This window comes from Pseudorca crassidens, chromosome 14 (genome assembly GCF_039906515.1).
Source record: "Pseudorca crassidens isolate mPseCra1 chromosome 14, mPseCra1.hap1, whole genome shotgun sequence".
NCBI lineage: Eukaryota > Metazoa > Chordata > Mammalia > Artiodactyla > Delphinidae > Pseudorca > Pseudorca crassidens.
This window is the reverse complement of record NC_090309.1, coordinates 53,379,071-53,399,633: the sequence shown is the minus strand read 5'-3', so window position 1 is coordinate 53,399,633 and position 20,563 is coordinate 53,379,071. Positions and strand designations below refer to the sequence as shown.

General features: G+C 51.9%; 1 protein-coding gene across 1 annotated transcript in view; it reads right to left on the bottom strand.

Moving 5' to 3' along the window:
* The window catches only part of KCNK12 (potassium two pore domain channel subfamily K member 12), a 56,769-nt gene extending 38,001 nt beyond the window's left edge, over positions 1-18,768 (bottom strand). The window contains exon 1 of the mRNA XM_067703044.1: positions 17,620-18,768. Coding sequence (XP_067559145.1) covers positions 17,620-18,010 — 391 coding nt within the window. The 5' untranslated portion in view covers positions 18,011-18,768. The remainder of the gene's footprint in view (positions 1-17,619) is intronic.
* Positions 18,769-20,563: the final 1,795 nt, after the last annotated feature.

Sequence of the window (20,563 nt, the reverse complement as noted above, 5' to 3'; positions counted from 1 at the left end):
AATCACAGACTTCTTGTCAGAAACTGTGCAAGCCAGGAAACAACCTTCTAAATGCTGTAATTAAAACAAAAAAACAAGGGACATCCCTGGCAGTCCAGTGGTTAAGACTCTGTGCTTTCACTGCAGGGGGCATGGTTTGATCCCTGGTCGGGGAACTAAGATCCTGCATGCCATGCAGCACGGCCAAAAAAACCCCAAAACAAAACAAAAAAAACAAAACAGCCATTCCACCTAGATTTCTATACCCAGTGAATATATGTTTTCTGAAAGATATTCTGAAAGATCTAATCACTTTTCTCTGACACTGCTCATCACACTCTTGTCCAAGTCACCATGATGTCTCACCTGAAATATTTCAAGCCTCCTAACTTGTTTACATGCTTCTACACTTGCTCCCCTACACATATAAGGTCATCTTACTCCTCTTCTCACAACCTTCTAATGGCTCCCATTTTACTCAGAGTAGTAAAATCTGAAGGCCTGGCCATGGACCACAGACCCTACGTGATGTAGTCCTTGACTATTGTTCTGACTTCGCATTCTAACACTCTCCCACTTGACCTTCCTTCAAACACTACTCCAGCCACACTGGACTCCTTGCTGCTCCTCCAGTAAACCATGCAAGCTCCTACTTAAGGACCTTGCACTTGCTGGAATACTCTTCCTCCAAGGAGCCACATGGCTTGCTCCCTTGCTTCACTCCAAGTCTTTGCTCAAGAGTCATGTCATCAGAGACCCTTTTAGATTACCCTATCAAAAAAAGCACCCCGTCTTCCATCACTCTTCATTCTGTTACCTTTTTCTTTCAGTAGCATTTATCACTGTCTGACACTTATTTGTTGACTGACTGCCTTCCCCAACTACAATGTTAGCTCCATATAGCAGGGACTTTGTCTACTTATTCACTGTTGTACACAAAATGTGAAATCAGTGACACACACATATACACACACGCACTGCAGCCATACCTCAAGTTTGTTCTAGACTCCTTGATGCATAAAAACATTTTGGTGCCAGTTCAGGGGAAGGCAAGCCACGGGTTGAAAGTTCAACTCTAACCACAGGCTGCCCTGCACATAGCTCAAAGGGGCTGGGAGGAGCTCTAAATGACATGTGTGTCACTTCAGTAGCACCACTCTGTGGCTGGAAACCCTGGAAAAATTACAAGGGAGAACAGCCAGGGCCTTGCAGATGCTGGCTCATTCATTCACACAGAGAATTGGGCCGCTCTCTGCTGGGTCTGCATCAGCTCTTTCCTCTCTGCTCAGCCCTGGGGCGAGGGGAGGGTCAGGAGCTGGGATAGATTTAATCAGAGTACTCAGCACCAAGTTGAAGCTAGAGTGCCCTTCGGCCATAAACAGCTATAAAAGAAGAAACAGTTTTATGGAAAACATTAAAAAAGATATAAACCAGGGATTTAGAAGAAGGTGAAGGTGATTTCTAGGGACAAAGACGACATGAATTAAGGTCATTGCTACACCCCAACCTCCACTGCATTCAGGCCATCCTCCCCCAGTGTCTTTCTCACCTGCGGAGCACAGGGGGCTGCCCTCAGCAACCTCTGAGCAGGGAGGGGAGGGCTTCCCTGCTGAACCCAGCTTTAGAGGAGGGGCTTTCTCCCCAGCCTCAGCCTGACTTCACTTCCTACCTCCTGTGCACCTGCAGCATCCTCATCCCCCTTCCTCCCATCATTAGACGTGCACACAAATCTCTGGATGCATCATAGAGATGCCCAGGCCCATGGTCAGCCTCTTTCCCTGTATCTTCGTGTGTGATCTTGATGTCAGGAAATGGGGGAGGAACAGAGAGTGAGAACCAAGATTAGTGGGGGTCATATTGAGTCATGTTGAGCGCTGGTCACTAGATCCTGCCGTTCGGCTCCTGAGAACATCTCTCGTACCTTCTCTTCTCCTTTCCAAAGGCCACAGGATCCCCGGCCCCTATCCCTAGCCCTCTCCACTCAAATCACTCTGCACACAAATATTCAGCATAAACACACGTAAACAAAACAACAAACATTCACTGACCCTTGGCCTATTATGTGGGGTCCTCCCCACAGCCCCATGAGGCAGACATCATTGCGAGAAAGATGTGTACACGGCAGCTAAGTCAAGTGTGCCAAATTCTGCTCTTTGTTCAAAGTGTGTACACCACTGGCTGTAAACTTAGAGCTGTCAAATACCATGAGCCGCTCAGAGCTCATGAAGAAACAGTGTGCATTGGCAATCCTTTGAATGAGTTTGGAATCACACAGCGGTTCAGAGATGCTGTTACAAACTCAAGGATTTGCCACCTATAGAGATACATAAGCTCCCCATAAAATGAAAGGGGACAGCTCGTAGTGGGTTGATTTAAATGTTCAAAGTGAACAGCCAAAACAGGGGACTTCAAATTAGCTGGTTGTTTCCAGGCAGTCTAGAGGCCGGCAATTTACGCTAACTAGATTGCCTGATTTAATGGCATAACTGTATAGTGACTAATCAGCCAGAATCCTCTTCTCAGACACTTAGCATCGTCAAGAACATGTAATGGCTCCTTATTGCTCCCCAGGCCAAGCCTAAGACGTTTCTGCCCAGCTTTCAAGACCCTCTGATATGACCTAAACCTATTAAAGCAGTTTTACCTGTTGTTGGTCCTAAGGCAGGCTGGTCCTGACCTCACTCACACTGCTCCCCCAGGCCTACCCTGCAACCTGAGAGGTGGCCTCAGACACGCTGGAATGAGCAAAGGATTTGGGGTCCAGCTTTACCGCTCACTGTGTGACCTCAGCCAAATTATTAATAAAAACACTAGCTCATATTAGAGTGCTTATTAAATGCCATGGCCAGATGAGGCACCTACATCCATGGTCTCGTACAATTCTCCCAACAACCGTGTGAGATAGGCACAGCTTTATTCCCACTTTATAGATGTTAAAACAGAAGGTTTGGAAGTTTGTTCATTTGTTCAACAAACACCAAGTGCTGTGCTGTGCGCTGGGAATATAACAGTGGGTGAGGAGACGAGACCCCTGTTCTCGTGGAGCAGGGAGTGGCTAGAGGTCAGGCAACAAACAAGTAAATACAGGAACTGGATGATTTAGGAATGTGGTACATGCTCTAATAAGACCGTAGTGTGATGGACAGAGGCTGGAGGTGAGTGGGGGACACTATTATAGTCAGGTAGTTAAAGAAGGCTCCTCAAGGGGTGACATTTTAGTTTTAGATATTGAGGCTTGAATGTGGTTGAGAAGTCAGCCATACCAAGACCCAGGGAGCTGGACTCCCAGGAGCAGGAACAGCAAATGCAAATGCCCTGAGGTCTAATAAGTCCAGTCTGGACACCATAATGAGTTGAGCAAAGGGGAGAGCAGTACCAGTGAGGCTGAGAGGAGGCAGGGCCAGGTCACACAGGGCCTTGCATGTCATGGTGAGGAGTCAGATTTCCTGCAATGGGGAATCACTGGTGGGTTTCAAATAAGGGAAGAGCTTGACTGATGTATACTTTTAACGGCCTCTTTGGCTGCTGTGTGGAGAAGAGGTTGTCAAGAAGCAGAAAGGAAGCTGGAGGATTGGTTAGAGACTGATTTAGTTGCCCCAGCAACATACAGTGGTTGTGACCAGAGTAGACCAGTAGTGATGGGCACAGAGACAGGGGATGAAATTGGAATGTATTTTACAGATTGAGCTGACAGGATTTGATGATGAATATGGAAAATTAGAGAGAAAGAGGCGTCAGGACAGCTCTTCCTGATGGTACCATTTATTGAGGTGAGGAAGACTGGAACAAAGCAGAAATCAACAGTTCTAGTTCGGTCTTTTTTAAGTTTTAATACATATTAGACTTCCACGTGGAAATGTCAAGCTGGCCCTTGGACCTGTGGTCTTGAAGCATAGTGTGGAAGATTGGGGTTATTCTTCTGGAAGTCATCAGCAGATAGGTGGGCTTTAAAGCCATGGGGTGTGAAGGGGATCAGAGGATGTGACCCCAAAATATGCAACTTTGGCATAAGGATTATTTTAAGCTGGAGGCCATAGAGAAACAGCAGACTCAGGAAAAGCTTTCTAACCTTCCCCTATCTGCCCAAAGGTAGGGTATAAATTTTCCTTTGTGAAGGTGTCCCCCCGCCTCCTTAACTATACCAGGAAAGAAGAACAACTCTTAATAACCAGAGGCACTTCTCACCCCAAGACTGCACAAATTGGAGTCTGCACAACAAACCTTACTAAAATAACCCTTACCTTCCTTTCCCCCATATATTTACCTTCTCACAAGTTACCACTCCTAGAAGCCCAGACCCTTTTGCCTTTGCCTTATCACTTCTCCACAATTTACTGCTCTTTGTTAAAATGGTATATAAGCCTCAGGCTTAACTGCTTCTTTGGATCTCAGTTCTTTTCTATGAAGCCCTCCATATGCATACATCATAAGACTTTTCTCATGTTAATCTTTCTTTTGTCAGTTTAATTTGCAGTGCTCCAGGTATAAAACCTAAGGGCATAGAGGAAAAAAGGTTGCTTCCCCTACAGGTTAAGTGACATTGTCTGGAGAGAGAATCCAGGGAGAAAGGTCTAAGGACTGAATGTGGGGTCCTCTAACAATGAGAGATCACACAAAGGAGGGGATTCAGTGAAGGAGACAGGATAGCAGCCAGTGAGGGTCAAGGAGAGCACGATGTCTCAGAAGCCGAGAGAAAAGAGGATTTCAAGGAGGAATGGCCAGTGGTGTCAACTATTGCCGGGTGGCTGAGTAAGATGAAGACAGGGAAGTCATCACTGGATTAGCAGAAAGGAGGCCATGGGGGATCTTATAAGAGCAGACTCAGTGGAAATATGGGGTAGATTCTGGATCGATGTGGATCCAGGGAGGAAGGGAGATGTTGACTACTCTTTGGAGAAGCTTTCCCGTAAAGAGGAGCAGAGAAATGGGGAGGTAGCTGGAAGGTGATGCAGGGGTCAAGGAAGGGTCTATTAAGAAAAGACAGCATTTTTGCATGCCAATGGAGGACACACTGACCATGTATGGGGCGGGTCATGGCAGAAACAAGTCTCTGAGAAGGTTGGAGGGGATGAGACCCAGTGAAGCAGGCATTTGAAAGTGGACAATCTGTCTGCTATCATAAGGAAGCAGCAGCTCCCCATGATGAATGGATCAGCGGTTGTGAAGATGAGAGTCCCTGTCTGATGACTTGTATTTTCTCAGGGAAGTGTGAGCAGAGTGAGGGCTATGGGAGGCTGGAGGTGGGAAGAAGAGGGATAAGTGGTGAACGGACACAATAGGAAGGTAGTAGGAGGGTCTGCCAGCATGGAGTGTCCGGCTGGTCCCCAGGGTCACTAATTTAAAGTTGGACCAGTCAGCATGTTTGCATGGTTTTCTCCAGCCACGTGTAGCGGCTTGGGTACAGGTAAGGAATAGGTGGAAAGCTGGCATTTTGATGGTACCAAGTTGGGGACAGGGACACAATGCAGGGAGAGAGAGAGGCAAGGAAGTTAAGGGTGCTTGCAGAGGGAAGCACCTCTGAATCTAAGTTGGGTTAGAAAAGAAATGAGGGCCCAGAAAAGATGATGGAAACATAGTAGGGGACTGCCCGTTTGGGGTCCAAGGAATACTATATTGGGGCAACAGTGGATGAGAGCTGGAAGGATGGGAGGTGGTGATCAGAAGGTGAGCTTTGAAGGCAGTGCAGTTCACTGGTCATAGCAAGGACATGGGTAGAACAGAGTACCTGCCAGAGTGGGACAGAGAAAAACATTGCTGTGGGTGAGATGGTCAAGGAATGTGAGGCCCAGGTCTTGGATGGATCATGCCTGGGAGACTGGAGGGGAAGGCAGTGAGCCAGACTTGTTCAGTGAACGAGCCGGAGATGTTTCCTGGCAACCCCACCAGTGAATGACAGAGCTGAAATCCTAACCCAGGCCAGGGCCCTCAGCACTTGCGCCTAGCCGCTACACTGCACTGCAAACCGTCTCTTGGTGTTGCAGATTTCTTCATTCTTAACATGGAGACACGTACAATGCCCACCTGCCTGACTGAACAATGCACATCGAGGAGCCTTATGAGGCACTTTGCGTACGTTGGGCATATGCTCCGTCGGCTGGACGGCTCCAGTGGACCTGGGCAGCTCATCAGTACAAGACACACCACCCGCATTAGCTCTTGAAACACACACTTCTGAATTGCCCACTGGGTCATGTGTATTGCTCACTAATTCGACCAGAAGCCCTTGACTTTAGGCACTGGGCTGCCTCAGGGATTTGGGGTTTGTGTGAAGGTGGCAATGGCAGTAAAGGGGACTTGGTGTGGCTCTGGGTTCCTGACATACTGGCTGCACGTTGCGTCTCACTGTAAATGCACTGGTGTGCCTGGAGAAGCCCCGGAGTGAAGACCTTTGCAAATTGAAGCTTTCTTTTACAAAGTGAATCATCGTCTGATTTGTAAGTGGAGATTTTCGTATTTTACTTTTCCTTCAACTGGTGCCTAGGTAGAGTTGAGAATCTTGGAAATGGCCAATTATTCAAATTTATGTTCTTTCCACAAATATTCGTGGAGCCCCTCCCATGTGCCAAGCCTGGTGCTAGGCACTGGGTGATGGAGCAGAGAACAGGAGAGACAGGCTCCTGGGTGCTGGGGGGATCAAGCCCCGCAGTTTCACTCAACGTGGGCAGAGTTTTGTGTTTTCCTTTCCCTCTCCGGCCTGGGCTGTCCCTGAAGCTTCTCTGGCAGGTCCTGGTGTGAGCAGCTCACCACGAGGTGCTCAGAATTCCGCACACTTGGCAGCAAGGGAATGAGGTCGGGGCCATTTGGAAAGCATTAGGGAAGAGTCACGCGGAGTGCGATTCGGGGCTTGTGTTTATCTCAACTGTAACTTTCCAGAAAGCTGGGACACCCCATTCCAATAAAAGCTTCCCCAAGTATTTTTAGAGGCATTGTGATGGTGCTGGGCTGTGTGGATAGGGGTGGTTTTCTGGATTTGTGGAATTGCATTTAGTTACTGATAAAACTTCTGTCCAATTTGTGAGCCAACATCTGGTTTCTAAGGGGTGTGCCATGGGCTGGTGATGGAAAAGGTAGAACTATTGAGCCGAGAGGCAGAACTCAGCAGGGCTTCCTTGTGGCTGGAAGCTGCGGCCAAGGCCAGGGCCAGATGGGGCATCTGGGTTGGTGGGAGAGCTGGGGCCAAGGAGCCTGGCCTCCTTGTTCAGAATTGAACTTTTCCCACCACTCCTGGGGCTCTGGGGGCTGAGGCTCAGAACTGTCTGGTTTGGTATCAATCCAGTGATTCTGCCGGGCCCCAGGCAGGGTAGGACAAGGACCCAGCTGACTCAGAGAGCCACGGAGACAGCACTGTCCGCCAGGGGAGCCCCAGCCAGAATGAGCTAGCTGTCTCCTGCACACCTGCCAGGCGGGGAGGGAGACGGGGGTGCTGGGAGGTTCCTGGAGCCCAGCCTGGGCCCCGGTTTTTCTACTCTCTTTTTATTATTTCCAGCAGTCCAAGGTTTTCAGTTACTCACACTCATTTATTCATTCCATCCATTCAACATTGATTAATCACCTACTTTGTGCCAAGCACTCTGCTCCATGATTTGCAGAAACTACCTCTTTGCTTTTCAATTATCCCCATCTCCAGACACGGCGCCCACTTTACAGTAGTCATTCAATGCATGGCTGCTGCCATGTGGCTATTACTGTCATTAACTGTAGCAGTGACGAGCACTACTAAGACAGAGCTCCTGACCTGGAGGAAGGAGAAAGGATACCTACGATGTTCTGGGTCCGGTACCAGCCTTTACCATACCTTACCCCACCGAACAGAGGCTGGTATTATTGCCAGGGAAACTGGCATAGAAACAGGTAATGACCACGTGTCTGGGGGCAGTGAGAGGGGCTCCAAGAAGGTCTCGCTTTAGTGGCCTCGTTTGAGCTGCGCCTTGAAGTCCAAGTTCACTTGGTGGAAAATGGAGAGAAAGGGGAAAACATTCCAGGTGGAGAAAACAGCCTGAGCGATGGCCTGGAGGCGGAATGTGCCTGGGGTTCAGGGTGGGGTGCAGGAGGGATGGCCAGAAGTTAAGAGTGGCTAGAGCTGGGGATGCACCAGCAGGTGCTTGGTTTCACGCCTTCCCTCAATGTCTGGGTGGGTTTGCCTCCAGGACATGACCTTGGACAGTCCTGAGCTGGCCGAGTGCCCAGACGTTCCTGGCTGATGTGCTCAAGTGCGGACCTTCCGGTTATTTGCTTTTCTGGTCCCGCCGCTCTGTGGCCACTGCTGCTATCCCAGGTGCAAGGCTGAGGGCCCTCAGCTCATGAGGTCCTTTCTCTGGGCAAGAGCTTGGTGTAGTTGGCCCCCAAAGTTCCCATCAACGGCTCCCAGAGTTGTAGTGAGCTCTGCGTGAAGCACCATGCTTTGCCTGCCTGCAGCCTCCCTCAAAAGGGGCGCAGCGTTGTGTAGGATGGAAAGCTCAGTGTAGCCATGGGGGCTACAAGGAGCATAGCACTGCCAAATCCAAACCCCTAAACTGTGCTTGAGCCCTTGCTGACACCACCTCATATTCACCTCTTCTGCCCCCACCGCCCCCAGACCCCAGACTGGGCTGTGACTCTTCTCCCTCTGTGGTCGTGCATGGCTCAGGGGCAACAGAAAGGATGCCATACAGTCAGGAGGCCTGAATCCTCTATCCTGCCATTGACTCCCTGCTGTGTGAACCCAGGCAAATCGCTTAACCTCTCTGAGCCTGTCTCTTCGTCTGTGAAATGGGATAATAGCATCCTCTTTGCTGTCCTAGGCTTTGGGGGAGGTTCCTGAATAAACATGGGTAAAAACACAGTAAACGGGCAAGCACGACGTGTGTGTGTGTGTGTGTGTGTGTGTGCGTGTGTGTGTGTGGGGGGGTGACAATCAGTGAGACCAGCGATGTTGCGGTTACCCTCTTTCTCCCCGGAACAAAGGCCCTGGCTGCTGGCATGGTGGAGTCTGGAGAGGGAAAATGCTGGCAGGCCCTGCAGCCTCCCCTGTCCTGCCCTAGGACAGGGAATGCTTTTTCTACCCAGCAGGGGAGCTGAGTAGCCCCAGGGTGAAGGGTACGGAGTAAGGTTTGGGCCTGGGGACCTGAAGCAGCACCCTGGTTCCCACCCAAAGTGGGGCTGTTCACCTCAGTGCCGTCCTGCAGCCTCCTCCACCCGCAGTCCCAACACCAGAGTCGCCTCAGAGAAGCGTAGCGAGGCCTGACCTCAGCCCCATCTGGCCTCTCTGCTGGTCTCAGCTCCACGACCTCCCCCTAAGCCCAAGCACTGCCAGGAGGCCTCAGCCCACTAAACCAGGATGGTGGGCAGGGGTGTGGCTCCCCAGGGCTCTGCTCTGGGGGTGAGAAGCAGAGACGTACCGGGGGACAATGGTCTAAACCACCCACCGCTCAGTCACTTGTTCAGTTATTCACCAAACAGCTTCTTTAAAAAGATCAAAGAGCACACACGTGAGGAATTATTAAGACATTCTAGTTGAGGAACCAAAGAAAATGCATTTTAAAAAGCACCCTCCCAGGCCAGTTATGTAACGGCGCAGGACAGCAACATGCCCCAGAGACAGCGGCCGATGAGAGGGCGGCAGATGCCACAGTGCCGGGGCGGCTGAGACCCAGAGGACTGTACGCAGAGTGGTGGGTCGGCCATGAACTGGGCCTCGGTTTCCCCCCGTGCAGGGTGGCAGCCCAGGGCTCACCCAGGAGGCTTGCCCAGTTCTGAGGAGCTGATGCTTTCCAAGGGTTTGCCAGGCACTGCACACGTGGATGAGCTCATTCAACCCTTGTAGGTGCCCGTGGGGTAGGGAACATTGTTATCCTCACTTTACAGAGGAGGGAACTGAGGTAAGAAGAGGCACATCCTCTCACTGGGAGCACATGGCTTGTCAGTGGCAGAACTGGGACTGGGACCCAGTCCGCAGAGTTGGTGCATTTAGTCTGCACTAAACTGCACCAGAAGATGTGAGCAAATAGCCTTCCCAGATATGAGAACATCAGAGCTGGAAGGGACCCACGTGACCCCGGCACTCCCTGCTTTTAGGAATGAAGCCACTGAGGCCCTGCGTGGTGTCGTGTCCTGCCCACGGCCGTGCAGCCAGTGAGGGGCAGAGTGGGTCCAAGCTGCCAGTTCCTGACTCACTGCTGCTTCTCTCTTCCCATGCTATGCCCAGTGCAGTCTGGGAACCAAGAATATGGGCGTCACTGGGAGCTAATGAGGAATGCAGTCTCAGGTCCCACCCAGACCTACTGAACAGAAAGTGCTCTTGCCCTTTGACGAGAGCCTGGTGATTTGCATGCACTTTACTGATTGAGAGGCACTGCTCTGTGCTACCCTGCCTTCCTGGTCGGCAATATCTGTTACTGTGAGAATAATGACATTGTATCCAGACACTGTAAAACTTCAAATTGCAAGATACCGGAAGCTCCATCCTGGAGTCACCTGGGATCTGGGGGAAGTGACAGAGTGGGTCCCCCAGAGCTTAATCCTTCACAGGGCCCTGCACACCCATCCTGCTAGTGAGCTTGGGAGCTTAGTCCTGAGCTGGGCTTGCCCAAGCCCAGGGAGGAGGTGACACTCAGAGCATCCTCACCGGAGCTACTGGCTGCTACGGTCCCCCAAGAATTAGAGCTGGCGGTTGGCTAGGGAATGGCCTGGTTTAGGACAGAACTTCCTGGGGCCAGAGCCTGACAGCCATGGTGGCAGCTGCCTAGAGCTGGCTTGGGGTGAGCCAGGGGGCCTCGGTTCTCTCTCACTCTCTACCAGCACCTCTCCTGTACCGTCTCAGTCCCATGGAAAGTCCTTTGTCCTCAGAGCCTCAAGACCCTATGCCTCCCCAAACTTCACCTCGTAGAAACCCTGCCACTGACCCCAGGTGAGATCAGAGCCTGAGACTGCCCAGCACGCCCACCTCAGCCCCACGTTCTGGTTGGCTGGCTGGCAGCCCCTGGCCAAGCCCTGGATCCTGGGAAGGTCAGTGGAGCTGGGCAGAAGCAAGGGGAGGGCTAGGAGACTAGGGCAGACCCTGGGCTGGGGCTGTGAACAGAAACACAGTGGCTTTTTGCTCCGTCTCACCTCCTCTGAATCTGAGGCCACCACGCAAGGGCACAGAGAGTCCCACTGTAGCTGACGGGGGTGGGAGCCCTGAGCTCCACCTTCGAACACAGACCTAAGGCTCCCCCACAGCCTTCAGATGCAGCAGGAGCTTCTCCCTGGAGGACCCTCCAAGGCACTCGACTTACTTTGCTGCTCCTCAGATGCCCTACCCGCCTCCCTCCAAGCTCTTCCCCTTTGTCTTTGATGTACTGTTCAACTTTCACCCCTTCTGGGAAGACTGGTATCTGCTCAGAAGAGCCATGGCGGGATCTGGTTCATTTGCAGGGGGGTGTGTGTGTGTGTGTGTGAGAGAGAGAGAGAGAGAGAGAGAGAGAGAGAGAGGGAGAGAGACAGACAGAGAGACAGACAGAGAGATCTTCAGCAGTATTCAGGAAACTTTTCCAAGGCGGCATGAGAGCTCAAGGACCTCAGAGTCCACATAGGCAGGTCCTGGGTCAGCACCAGCTCTCAGCAAATGCCCCTCTGACTTGCTGTGCAACCTTGAACACCCTCTCTCCTTCTCTGAACCTACGTAAAATGAGGAACAAGGCTAACTTAACCCTCTTCGGGTTGGTCTTGGAGGAGCACCAGGGCTCCTCAGAGAAGCTTTCAGGGAGTACCTGGCATCTAAGGGGAGGCCTGATGGGTGGGGCTCCAGCTCCCCTGTTTTCTGTAATAGGCTGCTTGTTGGCCTTTGTTGACAAAATGGTATAAATGCCTGGGGAAAGTTCTGGAGGATTTCTATGGTGCTTCCCAGCTGGAATACTCTAGAGCTAGGTGTCTGCTCCATGTGGCACAATTCTGGGCCAGTCCAGGCTGGGGTCCTTGGGCACAGTCAGGACCAAAGGGAAGAACCCTCTCCCTCAACTGGCTTGGCCCAGGAGTGGTGGCAGACATCCCGGGAATGCAGGGGACAGGAAGGAAGAAGGTCCAGGTACCCCGTCTCTGTCTTTGATGGCCGGGCAGCTGCTCCTGTTCTCCTTCCTGCCCTTCTCCACCCACCCAGAATTTCCCAGAGGAAGTGGCTCTCATTCAAGCAAGGGAGGCTGAAGATGCTTTAGTCACTGACTTGTTCAGGGGTCAGCTCAGCCCCTGGGAGTGAGTGCAGTCCTGGAGTAAACCAAGTGAATCTGTGGCCTGTTTCCATGGGGCAATTTGCTGGGTAACTGTCCAGTCTCTTCTAGGCTTTGTAGAGGTTGTAGGCTCAGCTCAGGAGAGATGAGACAGTCCTGCACTCCAGAGGGACTGGCCCCAGGAGCCATGAAGATGGTAGTGTGCCCTGACTATCAATTTCACTGCTGGGAATTCAACTGAAGGAGATATTGCATAAAGAAAAGGCCATCTTCATAAAGATGATGACTGTGGCATTACTCACAACAGCCCCCAAATTGGGAACCACACCCAGCTACACAGCAATAGGGGTAGTAAATTACAGAACGTCAGTTACATAGAATATTATGCACCCATTAAAATTAGTATGTAGAAACATGGAAACAACACTGATAAAAAAATGTTACCAAAAGCAGCTCAGCACTTGTCAAGGAGTTCCCTTTTTTTTCCTACAAAAGGTGACAAAGAACTGCAGGGGAACTTGCAAAAATGAAAACAGTTATGTTAGGGCAGAGTATTAGGAGTTATTATAATTACTGACTGTTTACAATGTGCTGGGTTCAGTGCCGGGTGCTGAGGACAGAGCAGTGAATTAGAATGTATTTCCTTGCTGTCCATCTACAGCTTCAAATCTAATGATGGATTTTTTTCCCCTAAATGTCCTTCAGAGTTGTCATAGCATCATCTTCCAATAAAAAATAGCTGATGAGAGAAATAAGCGAGGAAAGGTACTCCTCTCCTTCTGGGTAATGTATTTCATTCCCGGCATCAGAGCCGCCTCCAGCTGGATTACATACATGTCAGAAGAAAACCGAATGTAAATGTGGTAGTGACATTTCGGACTCATAATGTCTTAGTTTCCTTTGAAGCAAAAACATTTTTAAAACTCCATGTTAAAAAAGAAGTAAAAAGTTAGGACTTGAAAATTAAGTATGCCTAATTCTGAAAGTAGCAAGCTAAATTATGCAGTGCCAAAAGTGACATCTCTTATACCTACACCATCCCGGCTACAGCGGCATGGTTTTAGCTTTATAGCTAAAATATGCTGCCAGAAAACCTAATAAAAGGAAGCAAAAATATTTCTGTTTATATCAAGCTGCCATTTGAGAGAGACTTTGAAATATGTTCTTCTCTATGTGTAAATCTGACAGCAGTTGCATAATTAAAACCCCAGTGGAGAGTTTCCTTTTAATCTTTTCAAAGTAAACCAATAAAACATCCTTTAGGATGTGAAATGATGGATTAATACTCTTTGGATTGCTTGAATATCTTTGAGCTAGGGCCTGACTCCAAGAATACTATTTAGTACTAAAAGAACACCAGCCAGTGTCTTTCTCTTTAGAAGTTCATGTAATCACGGGAGATGCAGATGACATGCCAAAGGCGACACATGCATGGTTATGAGTTCTGCTTGTCTTGGATTTTGTTAAATGGAGGGATGAATAAATGGATGTATTTACATGAAAACAAACTTGATTTCAATCCCCTGGGAATATGTCATAGAGCATAAATGGCAGAAATAGCAACTGCCCAGGATTTCAGTTCAGCGTAAGCAATCAATATGAATAATTTAGACCACGAAGTGGATTTTCATTTTGCTTAAGCTATTCAGACTGACTTTCTATTCAGCCTCAACTACCACTGAACAGCCACTGGCAAATCTTCCCACTGGGTCTATGTTGTACGGACAGTTGCACGTTACCTAACTCCGGATATGGGCCTTGTTCAAGCCAAATGTCAGGACAAGTATTCTACCTCATCATGGTGTTTCATCTAACATGAGTACACACAACCACACCTGAATTTTTCTTCTGTGTCTCCCTCTAGCTGAAGGCCCATTCCTGCCCCTTCTTCCCCTCCCCTACACAAACAAACACACACACACACACACACACACGCGTGCAAAAGAAGGCAGAGAGAAAGTGGCTGCTGTCCTTGGACCAGAATTTACCCGAATGTCTCCTACTTGCTAGCATTTCTGTCTCTAACCTTCTTGGTACTGGCTCTTGCCTTCCCAGCTGTCTAAGACTTACCAGATGCTTCTAGTCTATCTGACCTCTAAGATGTGTCTGATCCTTCAAGTTTTCTCTGGACTTAATCAACTGTTGGCCTGACCAACAGACCAGTCCTTTTGCTCAGCCCTGCTGTAGTGTCTGTCAGACACACACACACACACACACACACACACACACACACACACACGTTATTAAATACTTCAGTCTCAAACAGGAATGTGCCCACCAATTATATCAATGAAACTGGGAGAATAAACACTGCATAACTTGGATTCTGGACCCAGCTGAATACATTATTAACTGTGACCTGAGACACGTCCCTTAACACTCTGAGCCACATGGGATTGGACCAAAGGACCCCTCCTTGTTCCAATCATCATTAGTGAGGCTAGCCAAGATGTGGCGCCCATGAACACTGCAATCCAACTGCCCATGTTGGAATATGCTTCCACCTTTGTCTTGTAGAATAAGCTTTAACCTTTCAACATATTAGCACTTGGGGCCTGATATACACAATATATCATATTTATGGGATGAATGAAGAAAGGGTTTTCTACACTAAAGTCTAGATGAATCATTTAGTTGGGTCTATACAATACAAGAAAATGTCCACACTGCTGCCTGGACCATACACACTGTGATATTCAAATAAAACCGAGTGCATGCTAATTTTCCTCTTCGCTGGATGAGGTGTCAGATAGAGAATACTGACTGCCCATTTTGGATTCGGCTTTGGTTCCCTGAGCTGCAGAATCCATAAAAGCACCAGTAATAATAATTGTCTCTGAAGACTCAGGGCATTTAAGGGAAAGGAACTACATAAACAGAAGTGAAACTGACGTAGGTAGGTCTTTACTTAAATCTCATCCAAGTACATTTTGCAAGAGAAGCCTGAAATAAAAATCATGCTACTTCAGGATTCAGCAGAACTTATGTGACAGAAGTGACCAATTTGAACCACTGCCCCAGACCACGTCAGCAGGTGGACAACTGATAGAGACCCTGCTACTTGTGTGGCTTTCTTGGCACCTCTGCAAAGGGGCTAGTTCAATGCCGAGCTTTCCACTGGCTGGTTCTGGTCCTGAGTGCAGCTCTTCTCAGAGGTAAATATCTCCCTGCAGCAGATTTTGGAAACAATGTGCTGGGTCATTTGTAACATAGCCACCAGCTTCAGCATAGCCTCCTACAATGCTTGCCTGCATCCCCAAACACAAATCAAGAAAGAGAACATAGTTTCTTTCTGCTTGACTAAAGAACAGCCAATCCTGCTCGTAGATTAAGGGCTCGGGCTTGGAACAATTTACCAACACGCTGACTTGATTTTGTGCAAAGAACTGACAGAAGCTGTAGAAGCCATGGCTGGGCGGTGAATGAAGGCATTGATGGGAGCTCATCAGAAAGGCACAGAGACCACAGGTCACTGGAATGAGGCCCCATTTGGATAGACTCATGGTCTGTAGGGGAAGGGGACACTGCTCCCACCTTTCCCTTAACCTGTGGGCTCCATTAGGAAGCCAAGGTCAGAGCACACCGCTGGGAAAGAAAGGCTGTGGCTGCCCAACTTGTGCACAGGTTGCCTCTAGGTGAAAGCAAAAGGGTGTGTTTACAAGAGGAAGAGCATAAATCAATAATGAGCTATGAACACATGATGTCATCTTCCAGGACTAAGCATCTTTAGTACTTTTAAAGCACTTAAAAAAAAAAAAGAAAAAAAAACTCTAGTTGCTATAGCAACTTGATGCAGCTCTTAAAAGGGGATTTTTTTTAAGGGGGTCATTTTATATCTTCAATCACCATAACAACATGATATAGCTTTTAAATGGTATTTTTATCCAATTTGTGTGTACTTTGGACTTGGGCCACATTTGCCTTTTCTATTTAAAGTCATCAGATCAAACATGACACATGAAAATTCATTGAAAGGAAGCCCTTTCGTAGACTATACATATACACTCAGAGAGCCATCTCTAGCTGCTCATATCCTGCACATGGACGCAGTCTTTCTCTCTGCCTCCCAGCAGCCACCCACAATGGCTTACACTGGTCAGTTAGTCCATTCCCCCGTCTCTAAGCTGGCATACCAATCCAGCCCAGAACCCACCCACAGAAGGCGGGCCGGTGCAATCCCTCACCTCTCAGCCCGGTGAATCCAGTCCCCTCCTCCAAAACTACCACCGGGGGATAGTGCTTTGGGGTGACTAGAGGCATGACCAACCAAGGGCCTTCTTCCACCCTGGGACTGGAAGCAGGAGGAGATGAGACACAAAGTCTTGCCAAAGTGAAAATCTTGTATTTATTCTGCACTCTATACAGCAACGGGAAGAGGTCTGTTTCACGTGACACCCAGGGTCCAGGGAAAGTGGGGGAGGGATGGGGAAAGTGGGTGAGAGGAGAATAAAGAGAGGGACAGGGTGGAGTGGGGAGCAGTGATGGCTCCACAATCTCTACAAGAGAGGCTCAGAGGAGGGGCGAAAGAAACAGGGGGGCTTCGAGGAATAGTTACACAGCATTTTTTGTACAATTGCAAAATCATGAACTATTTTACCAAAAATAAGAGGAAGGGATGATGGAAAGTATAGAGAAACTACCCCCTGCACCCAAGCTACCCCCTTGGTGCCACTATTGGTTGGACAAGATAGCAAGGTAACAAAGAAGAGAGGTCAAGAAATTGGAGGGGAAGCTGGAAGAGGGGAGGGGGGAAGTAAGAGGAGAAAACCAGAACCAGAGCGGCTGCAGTCCTATTCTCCAAGTCTAATGGGGTGGTGTAGACTGTAAAAAAAAAAAAAAAAAAAAAAAAAAGCGAAGGAGATCTAGGGATTCGTCTGGGGAAATGGTCGCCTTCCCCAGGGTAAAAGGGCTGGAGGACTCTGAGGGAAAACGCGTGTAAAAGAAGAAAGGAGAAGAGAAGGGAGGTAACAACGCTGTGAGTGGAGAGAGGAAGGGTTTTCCAAATCACCTGGATGAGGAAACCGAGGACTAGGCGGCGTGAGAAATAAGAAGGAAGCAGCAGGCCCCTGATACATGTTCTCCCAAGTCCTTTTTTAGAAGCCGAAACTGAGGCACAAGCGGTTAGGTCACGCAGTTGGCAAGTGCTGGAGCGCGGGCGGCCCCCCGTCTGCCCAGCGCCCGGGTGAGGGTTCTCCCCGTTTGGCCTCTTTGCCAGGCAGTCACCGCTGGGTGCGCGCCAGAGATGGGCCTCTCAGGCCACCTCCCGCGCCGAAAGCCAGTAAAGAGGGAGACCGAGCAGGAGGAGGGGGACGGGTGGGGAGGAGAGGGCGAAATGAAAGTAGGCAGCGGGGCCTCAGAAGGGAAGAGGGAGCCGAGGGACGCAGCTCGAGCCCCGAGCAGTGGAAAGGGCGGCACGTGAAAGACGCGGAGAGGAAAGTCGCCCGCTGGGCGCGCCGCTCACCTATGGTCGACACCACGGTGCCCACGAAGTAGAAGGCGCCGGGGAAGTCCCAGCGAGGGCGCAGCGCGTCGGCTCGGACGCCGGCTGCCAGCGCGGCCTCGTAGTGCCGGAGGAAGGCGCGCAGCTCCGGCTCGGCCACTCCGTGCGCCGCGCTGAAGTTGCGCAGCGTGGCGCCCCAGCGCGCCCGCGCCTCCGCCTCGCCCGGGCTCTCGAGCGCCGAGAAGACTGTGGCGCCAGCCACCAGGTAGAGGCCGATGAGCGCTGCCAGCAGCACGAAGCGACCCGTGTCCTCGTTGAGGTGCGAGCGGCGGCAGCAGCAGCAGCAGCAGGAGGGGCGCGGCAGGCGGCGGCGGCAGCGGCGGGGCGGGGGCCGGGGGCTGCGGGAGGACATGGTCCGGAGCTCAGCCCCGGGGCCGGGGCGGCGCTCGGGGCCCGGGCCGCGACATCCCCCCCGCGGGAGCAGAAACGTGAGGATGGTGACCAGGGGTCGGGGGCCGCCGCGGAGCCCCTCGCCGCCTCCTCCAGAGCCCGGACGGCGGGGCGCCTCCGCCTCCTCCTCGGCGCTCAGGCCGCACACGGGTCCCGCGGCCCTTCGGGCGCCGGAGCTGGGGCGCTCCTTTCTGCGCCCCGACGCCTGGCCGGCTGCCGCGGCTCCTCACCCACCGCCCTCGGGCGCGGGGGTCTCAAGGTAGGCCCCTGCCGCCTTGTGGCCGGCGTCCACGGGGCCCCGGGCCTCATACTCCTCTCCAGACAGGCCGCGGGCTGCGGGCGGGGCGGGCTGTAGAGCCCGGGCGCCTAGGACAGGGACGGGAGAGCAGGGCACGAAGAGAGACCCCGGGCGCGTCCCATGAGACGTTCCCGGCTCAGCGGCTCCCCAGCGCAGGCTCCGTGGGCAGTCCAGCTCCCGCCCCCGGGCTTGAGCTGGCGGCGTCGGCTTCGGAGCCTCGGAACCGAGCTGAGTCCGGGGAAGCGCTCCCTTTCCAGCTCCAGCCGGAGAGCCGCCCGGCACGGAGAGGCGGAGTCACCGGCGCCCGGGGCGGGGTGTTGGGGGGTGGGGAGTAAGGAAGGGAGAGAAGGGGTGGGGAGTTGGGCTGCTGCGACGCCTCCCTGTCGTTCTGGCTGCACTAATGCGGGGCACCGAAGCAGGTGTCCGGACTGCGGTGCTGGCTACCACGCCGCCAGGGAATACCGTCCAGCCCCTCCCTGCGCTTCGGCTCCGGAATCCCTCCCTTCTGTCCAAGCCGTCGTCAAACTTTGCTCAACTTGATGTTGTCCTGTGGTCTCAGGTGCTGGAAGCCGAAAGACGGTAATGCCCTGACACTGGGCTCTCCAGCTCCAGTCCGAAGTTTAAGTTCCCTGTCGCTCGCGTCTTCTTCCTGCATCCATCCACAGCGCCAGGTCTCGGAGGGTTCCTTTGGGGAAAAGATTCCGCTTAGGAGCGGAGAAAGGGCCACTCGACTCGGGGCGACCGGAGAATGAGGGCGTCTCCTCCCCCTCCCGACCGAGCGGGTGGCCGGCGTCAGCACCGCGGACAGCGCATCGGTGCCGCAGCCGCCGGGCGGGCGGCTCTGGGGCTGTGGGGACCCGCGGCGCGGGACGAGCCGGTCACCCTGCTGCGCTGTGCTTCCCCAAACCCCCGGTTTCCCTTTCTACCTCCCTTGTGTCCCCTCAACCCCTAAGGCAGGTGCGGTCGCGGAAGCGGAGAGCTGACAGGGAGGGGACGCTGCGGAATAGAGACGGGGGAGGAGTCAAGAGCGAGTAGAGGACCAAGGTGCCACGGGAGGAGGAGGCCTTCGGGCCCACCGGCTGCTGGATCTCCCTTCGTCACCCCAACCCTCTGACCCTCCGGTCCAGGGCGGGGAACGCTGGATAAGAACCTGGCTGCGGCAGGGTGGGTAGAGGAGGTGCAGGGAGAGCCCACTAGCCGGCTGCCCCGAGGCCGGCGGCGGGAAGGCTGGGTTCTTGAGCGCTGAGGAGGGTGTGTGTGTGGGGGTACATCGTCGCCCCCTCCGCCGCGTGGCAACAGGGAAACACGGCGGGGGGCTCGGCCCCAGCGTGGGAGCTTCTCCGCCCTCCGCGGGCCGCCTTTGCCGGGATCTCTAAGTTCTGTGTCGAGGAACGTCCTTGGTACGGATAGAAAACCGTCCTCTTCTGGCAGCCAGCCCCTTCTCCGTCCGTCCCGCTTCCACGGGAGAGGGGGACCCTGATGATGATGAGACGATACAGATAACAGAAAATGAAGATAATTATGGAGGCTGTGCTTAGCTACCCTAGGTGGGTGAACCGTGACTAAATACAGAACTAGCCCCCCACCCCAAGTCTCGGGCGGTCTGGTCTCCACAGCAGAAAACACTCAAGCTAAGGCCGACCCAAAGTAGTGGCATTTTCAGTCCCCTAAGCGTCAAGGGACTCAAAGTCGTCCACAGGCAGGGGGTAGGGGTGGGGTTTGGGCAAGAGAGCTGTCCAGAAGCTGAAAGGCATCTGACTTCAGATGTTGCTTTACCCAAACCAGGGCACATCGGAGGCTTGGATCTTCCTAGAAGTTCTCCTCCAGTTTATGGGTGGAGCCAACTATACTCCCCTTTGTGTTAGGGGAGGGGCCAATGGGAGAGGATCCACCACTAGCATAGTCAGAACCAGCCTTACTGGTACTGGATGGCATGTGGTTAACTTCGCAGTGGTCTTCTGAGAAAGGGGCAAGGGGAACCTTTGTGTGAGGGGGAGAACATCTCATCCACTGAGAATATAGAGCCCTCTCCTCCTTTTTCTGGAGCACAGTGGGAGCCTTATGTAAACACACATTTTTGCCATTGCAGACTATTTTTACTATTGGCAAAATGCACTTCAACTACTCTCTTCAAGCCTTTGCCTCCCGTGGGCTCACCACTGGTGTCACCCCAGCCTGTTCCCCCATCCCTACCATACCCCCATCTCTACAAGCTTC